At 37.7% G+C, this 21386-nt stretch overlaps 1 protein-coding gene across 1 annotated transcript; it reads right to left on the bottom strand.

Annotated features, from left to right (window-relative positions):
* Window positions 1-1347: 1347 nt before the first annotated feature.
* On the bottom strand, window positions 1348-18795 carry LOC104412149 (regulator of G-protein signaling 12-like; the record flags this gene model as incomplete). Its single annotated transcript, XM_010022805.1, has 2 exons — window positions 16939-18795; window positions 1348-1494 (listed from the first exon to the last, which is right to left on the bottom strand). Coding segments are annotated over exons 1-2 (2004 nt in total), but the record flags the coding sequence as incomplete, so codon positions are not given.
* Between the last annotated feature and the right edge of the window lie 2591 nt (window positions 18796-21386).

Below are 21386 nucleotides of genomic sequence, written 5' to 3'. Positions count from 1 at the left end.
ACCTCCTTCCCATGTAAAGGACTTACTGTGCCACATTCCCTCCCATGCTGAAGAGAGGTATAATATGTATTACATGGTCCTTATGCCAAGAGTTCTGCATATATTTTTGTTTCTCCCCAACCACAAACCTTCTTTCAAGATAAGCATAACAAAGGGGTAAGGGTAAAATTCCTCCATTCACCTTCCATCACTGCAGGTCAGGTTTTCCCAAGGAAGCACACCAGAGAAGATATAAAGAAGCCATATTCTTACAGATGGTTGTGGATGGCTCTTAGCAGAGCAGCTTTTTAAATTCAGACAGCTTTGCATTCCTTGTTTTCAACAAAATTGATGAGATTTGGCCACTAAGGCCCAGGCATCAGCTGATGTTATACCAGATGCATGAAGACAGGCTGAGAAAGTTGGGGCTGTTCAGCCTGGAGAAGAGAAGGCTGCGTGGAGACCCCATAGCAGCCTTTCAGTATCTGAAGGGGGCCTATAAGGACGCTGGGGAGGAACTCTTCGTTAGGGACTTGTAGTGGCAGGACAAGGGGTAATGGGTTTAAACTTAAACAGGGGAAGTTTAGATTAGATAAAAGGAGGAAGTTCTTTACAGTGAGGGTGGTGAGGCACTGGAATGGGTTGCCCAAGGAAGTTGTGAATGCTCCAAACCTGGTGGTGTTCAAGGCCAGGCTGGACAGAGCCTTGGCCAACATAGTTTAGTGCGAGGTGTCCCTGCCCATGGCAGGGGGGTTGGAACTAGATGACCTTAAGGTCCTTTCCAACCCAAACCATTCTGTGATTCTATGATTCTATGTGAAACAGCTTTATCGTATTACACTCAGAGACCAATATCCCATAACCAACACCAAGCTGATTAAGAATTCTCTTTTATCAACTGCTGACATACCAGGAGGAGAAACACATTTTAGTATTTTTAAAAACTTTTCCAGACTCAGTGAGTAACATTCTTAGGAAGTTTTATGAAAAGCCTGGTCCAGCAACAAATTTAACCCCCTAAAATGTCCTCAATGCAATGATCACCAGCTGAATGAAGAAAAGAACATGATGATTCTTTCATAGGATACCATGACATGATTTCTAAGATATGATGAACATTTTGATCGGCAAAAGTGTATTGTTTTGCATTATATGGCCAGCTGTCAAAATTCCCCACAGAAAGAACAGCCACTGCTGGCACCAAAGTAAACTATTAAAGAAACACTGAAAAAGTCAGGTGATACATGAAACCTGTATTCCCCTCACCTAAATGTCATATGGTGATTAGTAACTTTATTACACTATAGATAATACTTTCTTTCATTAATGATCAGCATTAACTACTGTAAGTTCCTCTCTAAGACTCACTCTAAGTGTTAACTGTAAGTTATTTACCTCAAGGTCATCCAGAGAACGAGTAATACTAAATCGCTTAGATCTTCCAAATGATCTTCGAACAGAAGAACGTGGGGGAGGAGCCTGATTTAATCCCATTGGATGTCCAAATTTCGCACCCTAAATAAAACAGACAATATGTATTATTATTTTACTTATTCAGCTTTAGTACATTGCTGATCATAGTGACAGCACCTGAATTGTAAGCATTGGTAGGTACAGAATTCCAAGGAGATGGATTTGCAAACCTGTAACCGGACCACAGTTTCAACACAAGCTGGTCAGTTCCCATGCACCTGTAAAATCATGTATTGACTATTCCAGTCTCAAGTCAAATATCATAAATATTCAGCATTAAGTTACTGTATAAACATGAGTCATCAGTTGCTAAAGTGTACATATGCTACATGTCAGTATTAATAGACAGGGCTTAATTAAAAGCAAGACAATCCTAGCTCTTTACTGTCTTAACTGGAAACCATGTACAATGACAAAATATGTGTCTTCCTGTAGGAAATTACCATCCTAGAGATCATCTCACCCAGCTGCTCTTAGAATTTTTCTCCACACTTCTAAAAATCTTACTTACACTATTTTTTTTGTCTTTTAAAAAGGCTTGCTAGTGTGAAGTCCAACATTTTAAATCACACAGTACAAAATGCAGGAACTTTTGTCCTGAAGAAAGAAACTACTTCACTTGGATGCTCCATGACTAGAATTGGTGCTGCAATAATTATGTCTAATGGCTTTCTCTTTTCCCCATAATAATACTCTTTCTCCTTAAAAAGTCACCAGATGTCAGTTAAGCTGTGACAGCTCAGCATGTACATATTTGGCTTACGCCAAATGGCAAAGTGTAAGCTTAAACCTAAGAGTAGGCACATAGTGAGTGGTGCTAAGCAGATGTACATAAACTCACTGAATTATGAAAACTTGTGATTATGTGCCTGAAATTCTGGATTCCTTTCACTGTAACTTTCAATGTGGAGAAAACTCCTTTCTGTCTTCTGATGCTTTTTTGCTCTAGAAAGTAAAGGCTTTTAATGCAGAGTGAATTTTCTTCTATTTCATTTGAGCATCTTTCTTCATCACCGTAAGCTTAAAAATATATGTATTTGTCCTTTTATAACTGCTTATGAAATTTTATATTTGCATTTTATTAAATTTTATATTTGTATTTATTTCTTCCTTTGGGAAGGTTGCTGTGCTTTCAATTCTGAAATACTTTGGTATCCCTTTGATCACTTATTTGAAAGTCTATATATATCACATTAACCAATCAATCATAAATTTCATATTCTTTTAACCTCATGCCAGTGGTGAGTAGAGAAGAGCATTGAAAATATTATACAGCCTTCTTACTGCAATTTAAAAAAAGGGATCCAGCAGAAGGTATCTGCCTGTTTGCTTATTCCCACTGAGTAAACACTATTCTTTAGCAACAGGGCTCTGACTGCCACCAGTATTCACAACACATTCTGTTTACAAGCTCTCAGAAATGTCAAGACATAACACAGCATACAGGAATCTGGATCCAAAGTATGTAGCAGGGTTCAGCACTGCAACAGGCTGAGACTCCAACTTCTTCATTCAGTATTAAAAGTGCTACATTTTTATATGAAATCTCCTTCCATCCCAATTTTCAATTTACTAAGGGTTTTTTTAATTGGTTGAGAAGAAAATTGGGCAGGTTCTAAGGAAAACTCAGAATCTGGCAACTGGAGATTAGCTTCTAAGGTTTTTAAGAAAATATTTTAAAAGTACAGTATAAACAAGTAAAGATGGCTTCAGCTAAAATCATCAACTAGATGTGCGGCCAGGAAAGATGTTCTCTCTGAATGTTCACAGATAGCACCCACAGGAATGAGGACAGTTCCTGGGTTTTTGAGCAACTTTTAAAAGTTCATCCAGGCAGGTACCACTGACGTGGTTCACACTTGCTCATACCTTAGAGTTACAGCAGTCTTTCCTGTCTGAACTGAAAGCTGATACCTAATGCAGTAATCTGTGTCCAGCAGTGAACTCCACATTAACCCGACTAAATTCAGAAGTATCCATTACTATTACTGCATAACACACCAAAACACCACCATGGCTCCTCCTGTATGGTATATTCCTGCTAAAACAGCATTAATGTATGTGTACGCCCACTAGGTTTCACTAGTCAAGTATGACCACACTAGTTTTGCATTTTTTAAGTTTTTAATCTGTGAATTAGCAAAAAAAACCTATCAGAGTGCAAACAGCTCATCAAATTCTAAGATCAGTGAAATTAATGGCATCATTAGTGCGAGTACACCTGGCATTTTGAAACTAATGAACTGGTGTAACTATTACTGGCTTGACGGTCTTTCATGTATTTCTCAAAATAAGATGCATCCCTTAGAGGACTTAATCTTTCATAAAAGGAAAATGGTGAAAGGAAACAAAGGCAAAACACTATCAATAGTAGTCATATCTATTTTGAAAAACAAATACGCTTTCACTTTTCTTTCTCATTCAGCTCAAAAAGAATACAAACCATCCAGCATATGTTTGAATAGTGGAGATTGCTGTATACAATTCTGGAAGATTAAAACATACAACTAGAGAACACACATTCAAAAAAATCTTGAAACAGTAACATTACAAATTGAAGGAAGAGGAACAAACTGCCTGAAGACAAATCTAATTAGATTCCACTGAGAAGCAGATTCTAGATAAGATTAATTATCACCAGATGCCCCATTTCAGAAGCAAACACTGCTTACCTATTTGTGGTCAGAAACAAAACAAAGAGAAAGAGTGGACAAAAATACTTGAAAATTGTGTGGTAATAGAAAAAGAATAGTAAATTAGCATCCAATCAAAGTCTTTATTTACAGTTTCTGACATCCTTATACAAAACTCACTGCTGAGTACTGTAATAAAGATAAAGATAAGAGCAGGGTAAAAGAGACCTTAAGAATAAAACATTGCTTAAGAAACAATTACAAAATATCAAAATTCACGGAGCTAACCATTTCCCCAAACCATTTGGATAACAATTGCAATTAGGAAAAAGTTTTCAGCTGGCAAAGATCTCTTTCTTGCTCTGAAGAATCAAATTAATAATCTAGGAAATTAAGGAAGACATTGCTAAAAAAGAAAAGAAGAAGGAGGAAAAGACTGCAGTTCACAAAGTATTTAATTTCCTGGTAATGATGCTGAGAAGTTTCCCTTTTCATCTTTTCTTGACTCTCTTGCAGACATTCAGACTATGAAGGCAAACCTTCTGCAGATCGATCTGAAAAATTGCCTTGCATACACACAAATAAAGAATCATGTAACTTAAGCAAGTAACAGCATCATTTTGGGAAATGGTTTCCATGCGACTCTGAAGAGCTGGAAATAAAAGCTTCCAAGACAGCCATTGCAACTGTAATGTACTAATCAGCATGGCTAAAGAAATCCACAGTATTGGAGCAAAGAGATTGCTACTGCAACAACTAATATTAATGTAAATTTTGCAGTCTATTAGCTATAAAACCCCATACTTTTAAAAGCCTTTATTACACTATTAAACAGATACTAAAAAACATTAAATGAACCTAAAAAAATTTCAAAACACAGCACTACAGGACCAACAAAATGCTGTTCTGTTCATTGTTAGCTGTCAAACTAAAACACTGAAATTTGCTATCAACATTGGGCTGTGGGGTTTTTAAACACAGATTGCCTGTAAACTCTAGAACTACTTACTATCATATCTTTAAGATTCTATTCTGGAAAAACTGTGCTGCTGAATCTATAAAATAAAACTCTAAAAACATCTATACATTCAAGAAAATCTAGGAAGTCCTTTCACAGACCTGAATTAGAAACTGAAGTCCATCTGATTTTTCACTAAGTGTTTTCATTTTAAGAATCCAGAAACGAACAGAAAAGCACAAATTTGTAAAAACAAGTTGATTAGTCAAAAGCATGTACTACAGCAATACATGCTCTGAATTTTGTAATACTGATACTTACAACCCTGCTAGTACTATTATGGTGAAAGTACAAAAGAGCATATCTCTAAAAGCCTTTATCCTGTTATGATTTGGCAGACGGAGAGGAAAAACAACAAAGGATTAAAGGCATTAACACACTGACGCTCTAAAAAACAACATTCCTCTTTCTATTCTTTTAACAAAGTAAAAATTATGAGCTAGCATGGACTGTAATACCAGTTAGATGTATAAATCATAAGAGACAAAGCAGGACAATTAATGGGTCTGCCTAATTTTATTTTAACATGTGACTATATCACCCCTTTTCCTTAGGCTAACAGGATATGGCAAGTGCAAATACATTCCCCTGAAATAACCATCAATCACAGACCAAACTATAGTCTTTACATTCAAATACATATTTTTAATTATTTTTATTTAATTTTTAACCTGCTTAGTTGGCCTTGTAGATGAGCTACTTCCTAATCTACTTGACGAGAAAAGCATTTGAAAACAAAAGTACCCAGAGGGGGACTGATATAGCAGCAGTTTGTAAATGCGCCCAAGTGAGAACAATTTATGTCTGGTAACAAGAAAGGTTTACACGAAAAGTTCAAATGAGAAAGTGGAAAACGTTGTACTTCATGTATTAGCAAGACAGAGGGAGTGAAGAAGCACATCTTAGACTGCAAACAGTGGGACAGAAAGAAAAAAATGTTCCAGTACAAGGTGACTTGCACAAATCCAGTTCTTTAAAGACAGAGGAAAAAGGATGGGGTCTTAGAAGTAATTATAACTGATAAACAGGTTAGGCAGTAGTTCCACATAATATTATTTTGAGCATCTGTGCAAGCTCTTTGCGTGTATCTCTGACCACTCTTGCAGCTCCCAAATTGCAGCAGGCTCCCCCCTCACCTCTACTAACAATAAACTATAGTTTACAAACCAAAATAATCCTGTTTGTTGCACAGATCCACAGACAATCATGCCAACACAACTGGTGCTGCTCCCTGCCAACTCCAGCCTGAGCATGACAGAACTCTTTAAGTTGGTACTACCAAAGAATCATAGAATGGTTTGGGCTGGAAAGGACCTTAAGATCATCTAGTTCCAACCCCCTGCCATGGGCAGGGACACCTCACACTAGACCATGTTGCCCAAGGCTCTGTCCAACCTGGCCTTGAACACTGCCAGGGATGGAGCATTTACCACTTCTTTGGGCAACCCATTCCAGTGCCTCAGCACCCTCACTGTAAAGAACTCCTTCCTTATATCTAACCTGAACTTCCCCTGTTTAAGTTTAAATCCATCACCCATTGTCCTATTCACTACAGTCCCTGATGAAGAGTCCCTCTCCAGCATCCAAAGAAATGCAATGTGAAACTATGATACTCAACACGATACTCTAACCTGGAGCTTGAGTGCACAGAAGCGAGCTGATGAAACCTTATCAATTATTCAGAATCCAAAGAAACCAAACACCTATAGAAAACATCTTTAACTAGCTTGAAGAAATTCCCAACTATAAGCTGTATCATGCTCTTACATATTCTAGCAAATGCGCTTATCAGGAATTACAACTTTTTAACAAACTGTCATACGTAATAACCTAAAATTTCCATTTAGCACTACATAGTCTTTGTGTTTCTCTACAATTAAACACATAATGTCCTCTCATTCAAATACCTGGATATAACTAATAAAACAATGAGATTCCTCTCCTCTGTTTTAAAGCTGTAGGAGCAGGATGGAGGTAGCAAGGAGAAGATACTGGCAGCTCTGGGATTACAAGAGGCTAAAGGAGCAGGAGATTTTTGCTAGGTGTTCAAACATCCTTGACAACGACAAAATGCAGGGAGCTGGCATTGCAGCCAGCAAGAATCAAGAACAGGGGGAAAAAAAAAGAAGAAAGAAAAACTGTGAGGCTTAGGCCAGCTTTCCAACATCTAACAAATTTAATCTCTTCATGGAAAACACATTACAGTTTGTGACCTTGAGAAGAAACTAAAGGGGCTGAATCTTATGGGACAGAGATTTTGGCTGCTGTTTGGAAAAGCAGGAAGAGGGTAAGATAAAATATACAAAGAGGGGGGACTAATCTAAAGAGTAAGAAAAACATTAACAAGCCTGATCACCTGCATTTACAGAAGGATGCTTTCAAATGCTTTCACAACTGTTTCACAATGAAAGCTAATCTCGCAAGATTCACAGGCACGAGTGAAATAATTTTTTTAAAATGTTTGTGGAAAAAAGAAATAAAAAAGTAATTGAATGACATGAACAAAGTGGCAAGAGCTCTAAACCAAAAAATATAGTGACTGGTATCTAGTAATTTTGATAGAAATTGTTTTCTCCTCCTCTTCGGGTAGAACAAGTGTATTACTCTTTGTCCTGACTGTTTAAGAGAATACAAAAGCACCGAGCACTTGTCAGAACGGTCTCATAGGAGCACTTGCCAGCTGGATTCTAAAAATTCACCAGAACAGTTCAGGGGGTGTTATACAACCCAGCTAAACCACGCTTAAAAGGGAATCAACCATCACTACTCAGACAGCAACTGGCCATCCTGCTCTGAAGAGTCAGTTCCCCAGGTAAGCATCTCCCTATACTAAAATGTCAAAGAAAATAGATTCTTTTAACAAAAACACTGTCTATGAGTGTCTGTACAAAAAGTGTCACTTCGAGTACTGATTTCTGATTTTCTTTAAACACATATAACCAAAGGAAGGTGTTTATATTAACAGATGTTACTGGAAAAAAAAGGTAAGGAACAACACCATTTAAAAGGCCTCAGTTTAAGAAGCTCAACTAATACAGAATTTTCTACATTCTGTGTGTCACAGAGCTTAATCATGCTAACTGCAAAATCATCAAATTATAATTTTTCCTACTTTTATTTCCAGCTATTGAAGCTTTTAAAAACTCTTACTGTTTTTAGGTTTAGAGTCTATGACTTTGTATGGTAAAGCACCAAACAGTTCAGAACTCAGACACACAGATCATTTAATTTGAAACTTCTGCGGCTATTCAAAACATGCCAAATTTACTCTTGGATATTAAATATCACAAGGGTCAGTCTGGAGCAGCAGTTCATCTTTAGCAAAAAATGCAGGTTTATGACTTCAGAAAGGGAAGTTCCTAATTTAGACCCTTCTGAAAAGGGATGGGGAACAGGGATGCCACAGTAACGCCAATATAGCCAGTGCACAGAACCTAAAAAAGTACTGCAAGTCTTGCAACAAAGTAGTTGATACAAACATTATTCTGTCATGAATATTAGTCTTAAATCCTGCTCTGGACCATTTGGCTTAGTCTTCCTCTGGTGTTCCCTATCATCTGTAAGCGCCTGTTCTCCCAATTACCAGCCCTGGCAGCTAAGTGACTGCCCCACTATGGTAGTGAGAGCAGGCAAGACTGCAGGCCATGACCTCCCTTTGCCCCTCATCCCATTAGCCAGCATCACATGCTCCTCCACCCAAAAACTGACAGTGCAGACTTGCAGGACTTGTACCACAAGGGTCTACGGGCCTGAGAATAGGATGGACTGAAACGCAGCATATGTTGGGTTAGGGCCTCTCATACCCTGAAAATGATAAAAAAAACCATGAGGGAAATGGGAAAAGAGCTTGCTGTGGTCCCATCCCCTGGACCACACAGGAACAGAAGCAGTAAGTCCTAGGGTATAAGTAGGCATGATAGAGAGGGCTCCATATGCTAGGATCAAAAAAGAATGAAGTAACACCCTCCAGGCTGCCCTGCACTGCTGCCGTCACCATGGATCAACATAGCCTCACAAAACTGGATCAGGTGAAAGAGAGTTAATTAAAAAAGCTCTAACATCATGCAAACTTTACTGACAGCTTTTCCACAGGCTTAAATTACACTGCAATTCCTAAATCATAGAATCATAGAATAGGTTGGGTTGGAAGAGACCTTGAAGACCATGTGGTTCCCATCCCCCTACCATGGGCAGGGACACCTTCCACTAGACCAGGCTACTCAAAAGCCCATCCAACTGGGCCTTGACCGCTGCCAGGGATGAGGCAGCCACAGCTTCTCTGGGCACCCTGTGCCAGCGCCTCAGCACCCTCACAGGGGAGAATTTTTTCCTGATACCTGATCTAAATCTCCCCTCTTTCAGCTTAAGGCCATTCCCCCTTGTTCTATGGCTCCATGCCCTTGTAGAAGTCCCTCTCCAGATTTCTTGTAGGCCCCTTCAGGTACTGGGAGGCTGCTCTGAGATCTCCCTGGAGCCTTCTCTTCTCCAGGCTGAACAATTTAATGATTATTTGATCATTATACATATTTATAATGTTTTGGGGTTGGGGGGTTTTTTTGGCACCATTATGACAAGGGATTCAAATGTTATTATTCACTATTACCGGTCAATAGATTTGATCACTTTTAAGAATACCTCTTTATTAATCAGATGATAATGACACATTTCACTGCATTATAACCATTACAGAGGTATTTTGGCTCATAGTATCACCAAGAATGATGTACAATTTCATGTAAGATCTTTACGCACCCTGGGAAGACATAGAAAAGAGGCTGTTCTGCCACACTGAACATCCAACTACATTAAATTATTGCTTGTCTCATGTACTAAGTATAGCAGGCACGAAACACTGACCACCTACATTTCAGTACTATCTTATTCCCTTTTCAAACAAGAAAACACATGTTAATGGTATTAATGCAGATGGAATAGTAAGATCATTTTCCCAGTATAACTAGGTAACAGTATCTTTCATGAGTTGGAAGCCTATTGGTTGGAAATTGCAGAGGAACAGAAAGACCTGAGTACACTAGGGAAGAACACGGAGAAAATTACAAGTACAAACATTACATTTGGTTCCAAATCATCCTGAACATTAGGCTGGCATTATCTAGGAACATTAAGTCAGTATGACCCAATAATCAGTTGCAAACAAGAAGACAAATGAATAATCATCATAAAAGCAAAAGAAATCAAGAAATAAGCTTTATGAATACACTGCTTGCTTACACATTTAAAAAACTGCTTATAGTTCTGGTCAACCCTCCTCAAAAGTAACGCAGTACAACCAACTGAAGAATATTACAATAATGAAAAAGCTTTTATATAGGGGGAGAGTAAGTTGACCTCTGCTTGGAAAGTAAGCGGTTGGTGGTTAAGGTTTAAACCAAACCAAAATGACTAAGAAAATAAAGAATTAGATTGTTTGCTGTTTCTCATGACAAACATTGTCATGAGGCTTTGTTTTACCATGTTTCTGTTTCAGGTAAGTTTTAGCAATTTCGAATTATATTCCATACACCTTTACACCATAGAATCATAGAATCATAGAACAGTTAGGGTTGGAAGGGACCTTAAGATAAGACTCTGTCCAACCTGGCCTTGAACACCACCAGGTTTGGAGCATTCACAACTTCCTTGGGCAACCCATTCCAGTGCCTCACCACCCTCACTGTGAAGAACTGCTTCCTTATATCTAATCTAAACTTCCCCTGTTTAAGTTTAAACCCATTACCCCTTGTCCTATCACTACAGTCCCTCATGAAGAGTCCCTCCCCAGCATCCTTGTAGGCCCCCTTCAGATACTGGAAGGCTGCTATGAGGTCTCCACGCAGTCTTCTCTTCTCCAGGCTGAACAGCCCCAACTTTCTCAGCCTATCTTCATACGGGAGGTGCTTCAGCCCCTGATCATCCTCATGGCCCTCCTCTGGACTTGCTCCAACAGCTCCATGTCCTTTTTATGTTGAGGACACCAGAGCTGTACACAATACTCCAAGTGAGGTCTCACGAGAGCAGAGGAGAGGGGCAGGATCACCTCCCTTGACCTGCTGGTCACGCTTCTTCTGATGCAGCCCAGGATACTGATCTATTTCCTCTCCAGCAAAGAACTGGTATTTTATGGCTCCTTTTCTTCTCTAAATCTTCTCAACTGCAAGGAACTAAGGTCTATCTACGTACAACTGAACACTCAGTAATTTTATAATCTCTTATCTCAAAGCTTCTACATTTAAAACTTGAAGACATTTTTCATTATTTCAAGTCATTCTGTGCTAATTATTTTTCTCCACACTATTTTCTTCATTGATTCTCTTTGGTTTTCAAGATGCTACTTGCTGTGACTTTGTAACTCAAAATTACCTCAGAAATACTTAGATGCCTGCATCTCCCCTTAATTGTCATGATGTTAATTGGAGTCCAAATCTACACTTGATCTAGAAAACATTTAAAGTCAGATGTAATGAAAAAGTTAAATCTCTAGCACATAAATCTGAAATGAGAAAACTTCACAAAGTCAGTATTGCTCTGCAGACATTTACTGAACAGATGTTATCCAATTTTTTTTCCACAGAAAAGCACACAGCCTTATTTCGGCTTTTTATAAGTTTCTAAAAATCCTAGAACTAATGATTTTTTTAAATCATTATTTTAGAAGATTACAATACATATGCAAAGGCTGTATGAAATTACTAAATATTTAATTGCTTTTCATTTTCTTCCAGCAAAATCTATCAGAGGACCTATTTCATGTAAATGCCTCTTTGCATATTAATTCACATTAGCACATTCTCAGATCTAGCTTGGTGTCTGGGATTTCAGCTGAGTTCTCTTTAAGGTATATACGTACATCTCAAATCAGATCAAAGCCTATAATTCCAAAGGTTAACATTAGATTGTACTGTGTAAGAATAGCAATCCAGCTGCCATTAATTCTGCTTTATAAACAGCTGGGGTGGAACAATTTAAGCTAGTGAGCAAACAGAATTGTAGAGGAAAGGGAAAAAAACATGTAATTATAAAACAAAAAACAAATATGGGAACAACACAGCTTTGCCAACATTGTCTTTGCATCTAAAATATCTGCCTTCAGTTGGTTCACCATCCAGTTACCAACATTAAAAACTGCAATTCTTGGATTTGAAGCAAATTACAAATTTTCACAAAAAGAACCTATTCCATTTTTAACTTGAACGGTGTATTTTTTCAAGTAATACTTGCTTTGGAAACAAAGACAACTCTGAAGTAGTTACAGTTAAACTTCTGATCAAAACAGAGTAATAATCTTAGTAACCTAAAAAATATGTTAGCAATGAAAGATGCAGTAGTGAACCCCGCAGTACTGCTTACCTAGCTGCTCTCTCTTCTTTCAGTAGCTTAAGTCATGAAGATTACAAAGAATAAGCTTTTTGTTTGAAAAAGCCAACCAAACAAAAAAAATATTTGCAATACCATTCCCCAGTGAGTCTCACACAATAAGATTATCTATTTTTTTATTCCTCTAAGATCTACAAATAGATCTACAAATTCGTAGTCTTCACAAGCACAAACAATAATGTCATCAGGATAGAAGTCTTACAACAAATATGAAGCAGAAAAGGGTTTCTAAAAATCAATACCCAAAATTTTAAACAGCTTTTTAATTACTTTATAATAAATTTATTAATTTGAAATAATCCTAGTACCCAAATACTGTTTATTAAGATCAGGTTGTAAAACTTCTTGTGATCTTAAATGTTACGCTTGCCTCCACAATATTAAAACAGACTTTCTTTCAAAAAGAAGAAAGAATGGTGAGAGGTCAATGCCTAAAATTCTGTCCTCGTGAAGAGAAAACTCAAAGACTAAACTGACTGTTACAAAGGCTTTCTATTGGAAAAAGGAGTATTTTCTCAGTAAAACTTAATTTAAAACAGTAATGGGTAGACACATTTTTGGCCAGGCGCTATCCCGAAAGCAGAGTGAGAGCTGAACAAAATCAAATGTATTATATTAATTTAGTCTAGAGGGAAAGGAATGCTTCCCTGTTCAACAACTTCTCAAGTCCCTTGCCAATCCTAACATCCCCTGATGTTTTCATATTGCTTATGGTGCTTTTCTTTTGTGTAACCCAAAATCATGCAAAAGGGTGAGTAGGTAAGTGTCTGGAACTTAGTGGAATGCTGAAGAAGGTGGAAGTAGTAGTGCAACAGCAAAGTTAGTAGAGTACAAAAGGAATAACAAACAAAAAAGCAGGAATTATTCCATTCCCACAGAAACCATAATCAGACTCTTCATCTGCTAGTCTCCTAGACCTTATGAGACCACATACCCCTACCAGTATCAGTCTTACAGCAATTCTGCTTCCTGAGTCATTCTGAGTCTGCAAGCCACCTCACCACCCACTACTTGTTTTAGTCTGGGGCCTATAGAAGTCAAGGAGATCTCCCAGACAGTCTCATAAGATGCTTCAGTGGAAAACTGCTCACATGAAACTTTAAAGATATATGTGAAATGTGAAGTTCAGCACAGGAAATCATTTTAGAGGTGCACAGGGCCAGAGACACCTCCCAGTAAATCTCAGTCAGAAGAAGGGTAACAGACCCAAAATTTCCCTGATGTAGTTCTCCTCTTCCCATACACAACAATAATGTTAAAAGCAAAGATTAATTAAATAGATAAACAAATAAATTCACTACAGCAGTTGTGAAACAAAGCTCAGAAAACATGTTTAGTTCTTTGTAACCCAAAGTCTGGAACACCATACCTATTCCTACCCACAAGAAACACTTCCAAGGTCCAGTTCTGAAAGTGCCATTTTAAACAGCTATGTTCACTCACACTTTCTCACATCTGCTCTTGCATTCTGTCCAATTCACAAATGTTTTATCAGTGCAGCTATAAAATCAGGAAAGTGTTTATGTCCCTCTTACTCCCCACTAGCACTGTACAGTACAGCGTATTTTCCCGAATTACATGTTGTGATCATCACTGTTTAGCTGCACAGCAGTTCTGCTAGATCTGAACTGCATCCAGGAACTCATGCTCTCTCCCCAGGGTGTAATGAAAGCTCCAAAGAAGACAATACATGATACGGATGTGCAGAGTCCATCACAAAAAAAAATTGTAGCTTTAGTAACCTTTCCTCCCTCTAGTGGTTTCTGCACATTCCCACTTGTAGGATATATTACCCTTCAGTATTAATGTAAAAGACAAAAAAACCCCACCTTAATTAAAAAGCAATTTGAGGACTGCTCTGCCAAATGAAGCATTAGACTCAGCCACTAGGTTGTAAAAATATGAATGTAATCACATGTGGCCACTTTATGTACTTTATTCCATAACTGGAATGTGTCTGAGTGTGCTGTGTAAAATCAGTCCTTACCACTTAAAAGGGAAGCTGAGGATGTATAGTTTTATAGAATACAGCATCTAGTCCATCTGAATGATGTCTTGCAATAGACAATCTTACCTCTTCTCTTTAAAGCAAAAAGAAAGTCTGGATTTTTGAATACCATTCTCTAACGAAAGTGTATTAGTGCTCTAATATGGAAAAGCACAGATTTTCTCTATTTCTGCAGTACCTAAAGAAGTACAAAGGTACATTCACCAATAATAACATCCCCTGACCATTTTCATTAAAGATTTAAGATGAGAACATAGTACTACTTCATCTGTGTGAATTACTCTGAATAGTGCTAAGTGCTTGCAACTCATGCTTGCAAATTGTTTCAAGACTTTCATGAGCTTTTCTCATCAATTTCAACAGCCTTCAATAATACTGAAAAAAAAAATTTAAATGCAAAAAGAGGTTCCTGCAGCCTTAATGAGAGGACGAAAAGCTAAAGTCATGTAGGAACATTTTAAATGTGTCTCGCAAACAAATTTGTTATTAATCAAAGTATATAAAGCCTATTTTAATAGGAAATAGACTTAAAAGGGAAGATTAACTGAGCTATTTAGCATATATATATATTCTGGCATTCTGAGTGATACAATAGGTAAAATGTTATTATTGTTTACCCAGATATAGGACATCTTTAAGTGTACAATTTTCTATGGGATTTTCATTAGTATGTTCTTGATTTCCATGAAATAAATGTCTCAAACATTTCAGAAACTATTTTTGTAATTTTAAATCTCTGGGGAAAATAAAAGAATCCAATCCATATTAAAATCATGGACAACACTGCAGACACAAACTTGTTGCAGATCCTGAAAGAATTTCAACAGCGTCCCAGGCAGCTGGTTCAGTTCCCAAAGAACACCTGGGAGCAACATCCATAATGCATCTGCACCGGGTGGCTTTCTCCTTGGTCCATCAGCAAAGAGATCATGAAGCATGTATTCATCAGGGTAGCAGACAGAATTGATTGTTATGTGTTTTGCATGGCCAATGTTTACACATTAAGAGTTTCTGCTTGGATTACTTCTATTTGGTTTCTGAAGTGTTAATCAACTTGTATTTAAGATCACTTGAAATATAATACATTATTGTGGGTCTGGAAAACATTGCTGCCTGTAGCAGTCACTTCATCTTAAAAATACACCAGTGTATTTCAGCACAAAAAGCATACAAAAGAACATATGTGAGAACTGTTGGCTTCGCAGTTCAAGAAAAGCAATGAAAAATAATTTCTCCTTCCACACCAAAACCAAAACGTTCTAAAGTTCCGCATTCTAATACGCAAAAAATGCCTGAGTGTCACACCAATGCGAAGAGTTTATTACAGTATGAAACAACTAATGAATCTCTGCTCTCATCCACCTGAGCAGCAGTTCGATATTTTTAATCAGGTGAACAAACAACATTTCAAAACCAGGTATGGATAGCACAATGGACGCTTCAATCATATAAGCAATACTTCCACATGGAAGGACAACGCTTCTTGAAGACTAATTTGGAGTATAAGGTTCTGTCTCTCCCTGGAGTCAGCACACATTTCAGATACAACACTGCTACTACCTCTTTTAGTGTAGGACCAGTGACCTACACTTCACTAGAATCCCAGTTATCAACAACAGACTCCCATGAGATTAGTTCCATCAGCAGCAAACTATGTATGTGACAAAGGGAACAGTATGTCATTATGTTGGATTCTCCTCCCATACTTTATTTTTTATATATCTTCTCTATTTGGTTTATAGAAGCCTAACAGTAGACAAAACAAGTAGATAAAGCAGTAATTTGGAATTAATTTGGAATTAATTAATTTGGAAGAAAATTTTAATTACAGCTTACTGGCAGAATGTTAGATTTGCAGCCTAATACTGAACACTATAACCATCACTAACGACTATCCTTTGATAGAGAGGTATTGAGAGGTTTGCTGGAGTTAAGTTTTATTATAGAATTGTCTTATTCAGTTAAAGTTAAAAGTGTATAACACGAGTTTTTGACTAATAATTAGAGTACATCTCTATAAAAATAGGTATCATTAAAATAATAACATTTGCAAGCCAGCCTTCTATAAAAATGAACCAGGCTGAAGATCCAGACTGTTTCCATTTTTTTGCTGCTGGAGGTCAGAAGGAACTGAAGTTACTAGAATGTCATGTCTCCTTTTATTGCAATGCCACTGCAACATTTGGAAACAATGAAGAGACAAGAAGAAATGTGAGAAAGCTCTAACAGACAACACTTCCAGCGGTACAGTTCCAGAGCTGCACTCAATTAAACAGGAATATACAAAGCCCCCGCAAAGGAGAGAGAACCGTATTACTTTCTTCATCTGAAACTTTATGACATAATACATGTTTCAATTTTAGTATGCAAATATCACAGTGTAAAAATATCATAGAATGTTGGGTTTGGGGTTTGTTTGGTTTTCGGAATCAGTATCAACATATTCTTCTTACCTTTTTATCTTCTTTAGACTTCCGAATGCTGTGCGGAGGGCCAAATTTGTTCTGTATGCAAAACATCTTCTTAGACCATTCATTTTTATGAGATTTTAACTGTGGCTGACCAAAGCTGCCATCGACTCTGTATCTGTCAGCTGGAATCTTACTCATTGGCGGGGGAAGAGTTCCACAGTTAACACTCGACCAGCCATCCGTAGAATCAGTGTATGACTCCTGGTCACTTGCATTCCCATGCTGCCATTCCTGTAAAACGTGCACAGGCAACCACCTTTGATTGCCCATGCCAGCAGTGTTTTTCTTTGATGGGGGTACTGAATTTCGGGAGGAAACCAGTGGAACTTCAATACGAGCAGAAGGACTTAAGTGTTTGCTTACATTTTGGGACTTATCATTCTGCATTACTTCTAACGGAATGTTTCCTTCTTGTTCATGACAGAAGCCATTCCAATGGGAAGCAGGCTGATTTTGTCCCCTTCCTACCGGATTTTCCCACATGCTGTTAGGAATGTGCTTACTCAGATTGCTTCCTAAATCAACCACCAGAACTCTGTTATTCTTTTCTTCTTGGTTAAAATTTCCAATTCCACTATCACTGTTGCTGCTTGTGCTATTGTTTTGATGAGCATCTGCATCACCATCAAGAAAAGCCCTCGCACGCATTCCCTCAATCAATTCCCCCATATCCCTGTACAGGACAGAAATAAACTGAAGAACAGGTAGAGATGATGTTGGAAACTCCAGACAGCCATTTGTGTCTGGATCTGCTGTACATTCCAGTCCAAAACGTCTCGCTATGCCCTGGTGAATTTTATGATGAAATAATTCGGGATCCACCATAAAAACATGACAAGATGTCCTCAGCACCCCTTCATCTTCCTGAGCCAAGCTTGCATCATCATTTGTCTGCATCGTAACTAGTCCAAAGAACCTTCTATCATCTGGGCAAACAGCACTGAACGCTAGTTTCTCTGCAGGGTATTCTGCCAGAATACCTGATTTGTCACTGCAGAGCTGAATACAGTCATGCATTATTTTCATCATCACCAGTGAATGGATTTTTTGTTCTGCCCGCAGACGTCTCATGCACCCACGAATAGCCTGCAAACTCTCATTTTCCAAATTCAAGGTTGTTGAAGGAAGTTCAATTGAGCCTAGGTAACCTACAATCATGGCAACGTTTAAAATGCTTGCATCTAATCCAAAATCTTCTGCGCTCTCCAGTCCGATTCTAAAAACTGAATCATCATTCAGGGCTTTGGATATTTCTGCCTTTGACAGTAGGTTTGGATTGCTTACACTTTCATGGCGAGCATCAAATTTGATAGCAGCAGAAGCCGAAAACGATCTTTGCTTTGGTCCAGAATTATCCGAGTTACCAGCAGAAAGAGTAGGATTTTCAAAGATCATGTTGAAAATGCCACCAGACTGCATTTCTTCAACAACTTTCTCTGCTCTATTTATACCCAGAGCTTTAGAGTCAGGTTTGGGTTTCAGCCACCCCTTCCCATCATAAAAACCAACTTCTTCATCACTTGAACATGAATCTATGTGACTCATCCCTTCAGCAATAACCATGTGCAGGACTCCAGAACATTTTCCTATAAGTTTCACTACATCTTCATGAGAGGCTTTTTTCACATTGATTTCATTAACTGCAAATATCTGATCTCCTGCTTTAAGTCCAACATAATCTGCAGGGCTTCCTTTCATAACACAACTAAGAACACAAGGAGCTTGTCCGGAAAGGGTAAACCCATAACCTGCTCTTCCTCTAGCAACTTCCACACTTCTTATCCGAGGAGGAGCATGCATGTTGAGTCGACGTTTGACCGTTTCCCCTGGTCTATACATTTTGGTTATTTTTCTAAATAAAGGAAAACCTTCAATTAGCCCATTTTCTTGTCATGTTGCAAGACCTGTTCATCTGATGGAGCTCTAAAGAAAGAAAGAAAAAAAGAAAAAAAAGATATTTTAATTCTCAATCATATTTCAGGGTTTTTAGTACCCAGTTTCCCTTTACTGTTCAGAAATATTGCTAGTCAACTATACCAAAAACTATTTGCTAGAGAATTAACACAACACTCAAAACAATTTGAAAAGAACATGTACCACAGTCTTAATTTTATTGATGAGAAAGCAATAGCAAATGCAAATAAAGTGTCTGTCCAAAATGACAGAGCAACTGAATGGCAAAGCATCAAAAATAGAATCTAAGTCTTCTGACGTACAGCCGGTGTCTTTATACTACAGTATGTTACACCTTCTCCAACTCCACCACGTTACCTTCTATTCAGTTAACTTCTGGCTTACAGCATCACTGAAATACTACCACATTTTGCAGCACAGCTCATCTATCCTTTCTCAGTAACATAATAATTAGAGCCCAACTGTATCTACTCCACTGTAGCCCACCCCCCTTTATACTCAATGTACAGAAACAGGTACCAAATGTAGACATGTAAAACAGGCTAGAGAAATTACTCATAGAGTTGCCTGTATGACTCCACTGACCAACTATAAAGGCAGCTTAAAATGAGTATCTCAAACTTCAACTTTGCACATATGTTTCAGTTACGTATGCAACAATAAATGGGCATTCAGTCATGTATTTGACCAAAGGGATCCAAAATCATATCTACTCTTAAACCAAGCAATTAATCTACTCAAAAATAATTTGTCAGAAAGTAAACGCTGTAGAAAATGCATTTCAGTCATTCCAACATCCATGTGGTTTAGTTTAGATAAAATAAAATAAATAACGTAAAATAAAATAAAATAAAATAGGAAAAAAGGAGGGAACTCCACATGCTGCTGGTATTAATCTAGTCATGAATTTACAATTAAGATAAAGCAGCTTTATATAAACAGCAAGAAACAGTAGATTTCATGACATTTTGGTGTTGATTCTGAATCTGGATGTTTTGTTCTAATTATACTCGGGTAAATTCCATTGTTTCAGAGAGGTTTCCTCCACTAAGCAAGTTAAAATGCATAAAAATGTTTTAACACAAGGAAGAGAAATGGTAACTTGTTCAACTTTTGAAACTATTCCCTTGTGGCATGATATGAACTCTTACTTCCACAGGTCTGAAGGAAGACTGACTGAAATAACCAGAGGACTACAGCTACATGAAACCGCAATAAACTCAGTCTGAGCAAGCGAGAACTAATCTGAAAGTAATTACTGCCCTGAGCTGGTCCCCTGGCTTACTTATAACTCTGTCCCACCTGTAACATACTTAAAGTGTACAAGGTACTTGAGAGCAAGTATCTGGTGTATGTGGGCAAAACACGGGCAACATTTTAGATAAATTGATACACACACAAATATACACACACAGACAGATACACCGTTTATTGTGTCTAAAGTGTTAAATTAGTGGCATCCAACACAGTACTTGCATGGAAGAAAAATGACCAAGAAATCTTTCTGACATTGGTCTCAGCTATAGAAATAACAAATAAACCCCACACTCAAAATGTGCTGCAATCCACAGCACACTACTTTCACATAATTCTGCCTAGGACAGAACAGAAGTTCCACACAACAAAAACACCTAAAATACAATTTAAGATTGTCTTAACTACTTTACACTATATGAACTGTTTGATTACCAGATATCTTGAATATTCTCCTAAATACTCAATTACAGGATGCAATTCCCTTAGGACCCTTCTAAATCCTAAACAGGACAGTCTTCAAGATACTGGAATATATTCATTCGGCTTTACTCTGGGGTTTTAATTTGTATTTTTGCTGAACAAAGAGACATCAGGTTTTTATGTCTCCATGGTGCAGCTGTGACTGTTCAATATAGCATGGTTTTTGCAAATTGTTTTAATATAGCAATTATCCAGCTTCAATAACAACAGTTCCCCTATAATTTGAGGGGAAAAAAAAAAAAACAAACAACTTAGCTTTAAGAAGTAACGAAACTTCACACTTAACCTTTGAATGGAAATCATAACATAAGAAATGCTTTGCAAACATTTAACCAAACTCACATGTTGCTGTATAAGACCCCTGCCAACTTGCATCCAGTCTCATGCCTTAAACATAGATTGACCTTTTCCTGATGAGGCTGAACTTGTGAACCAAGGGATCACTGTGCATTCAGCTATCTCAAATTAGGTATGGAACCTTCTGAGAACAAGCATTTCAAACATTTCAAGATACAGTTCTCCAGCCAAAAAAAAGAAAAAACAAATGTCCAACAATGAAAGTCCTCTATCTATGAGCATAAATATATACATGGTTCAGTCTGCCTTACAGTGAATATTCCTGTTCTTGATTGTCTGGAGAATAGCCCAATGTGTCCCTTGGGTACCCTCCAAAACTATGCTGCTAACGCGGTCAACATAACGACATGCAGTATTTGGTACCTGAAAGTGTGCTACTAGCTTGCGAGACAAAAGGAAACAATTAGGAGTATTAAATTATA

This window comes from Nestor notabilis, unplaced genomic scaffold (genome assembly GCF_000696875.1).
Source record: "Nestor notabilis isolate BGI_N333 unplaced genomic scaffold, ASM69687v1 scaffold12250, whole genome shotgun sequence".
Lineage (NCBI taxonomy): Eukaryota > Metazoa > Chordata > Aves > Psittaciformes > Psittacidae > Nestor > Nestor notabilis.
This window is presented reverse-complemented; position numbering and strand designations above follow the sequence as displayed.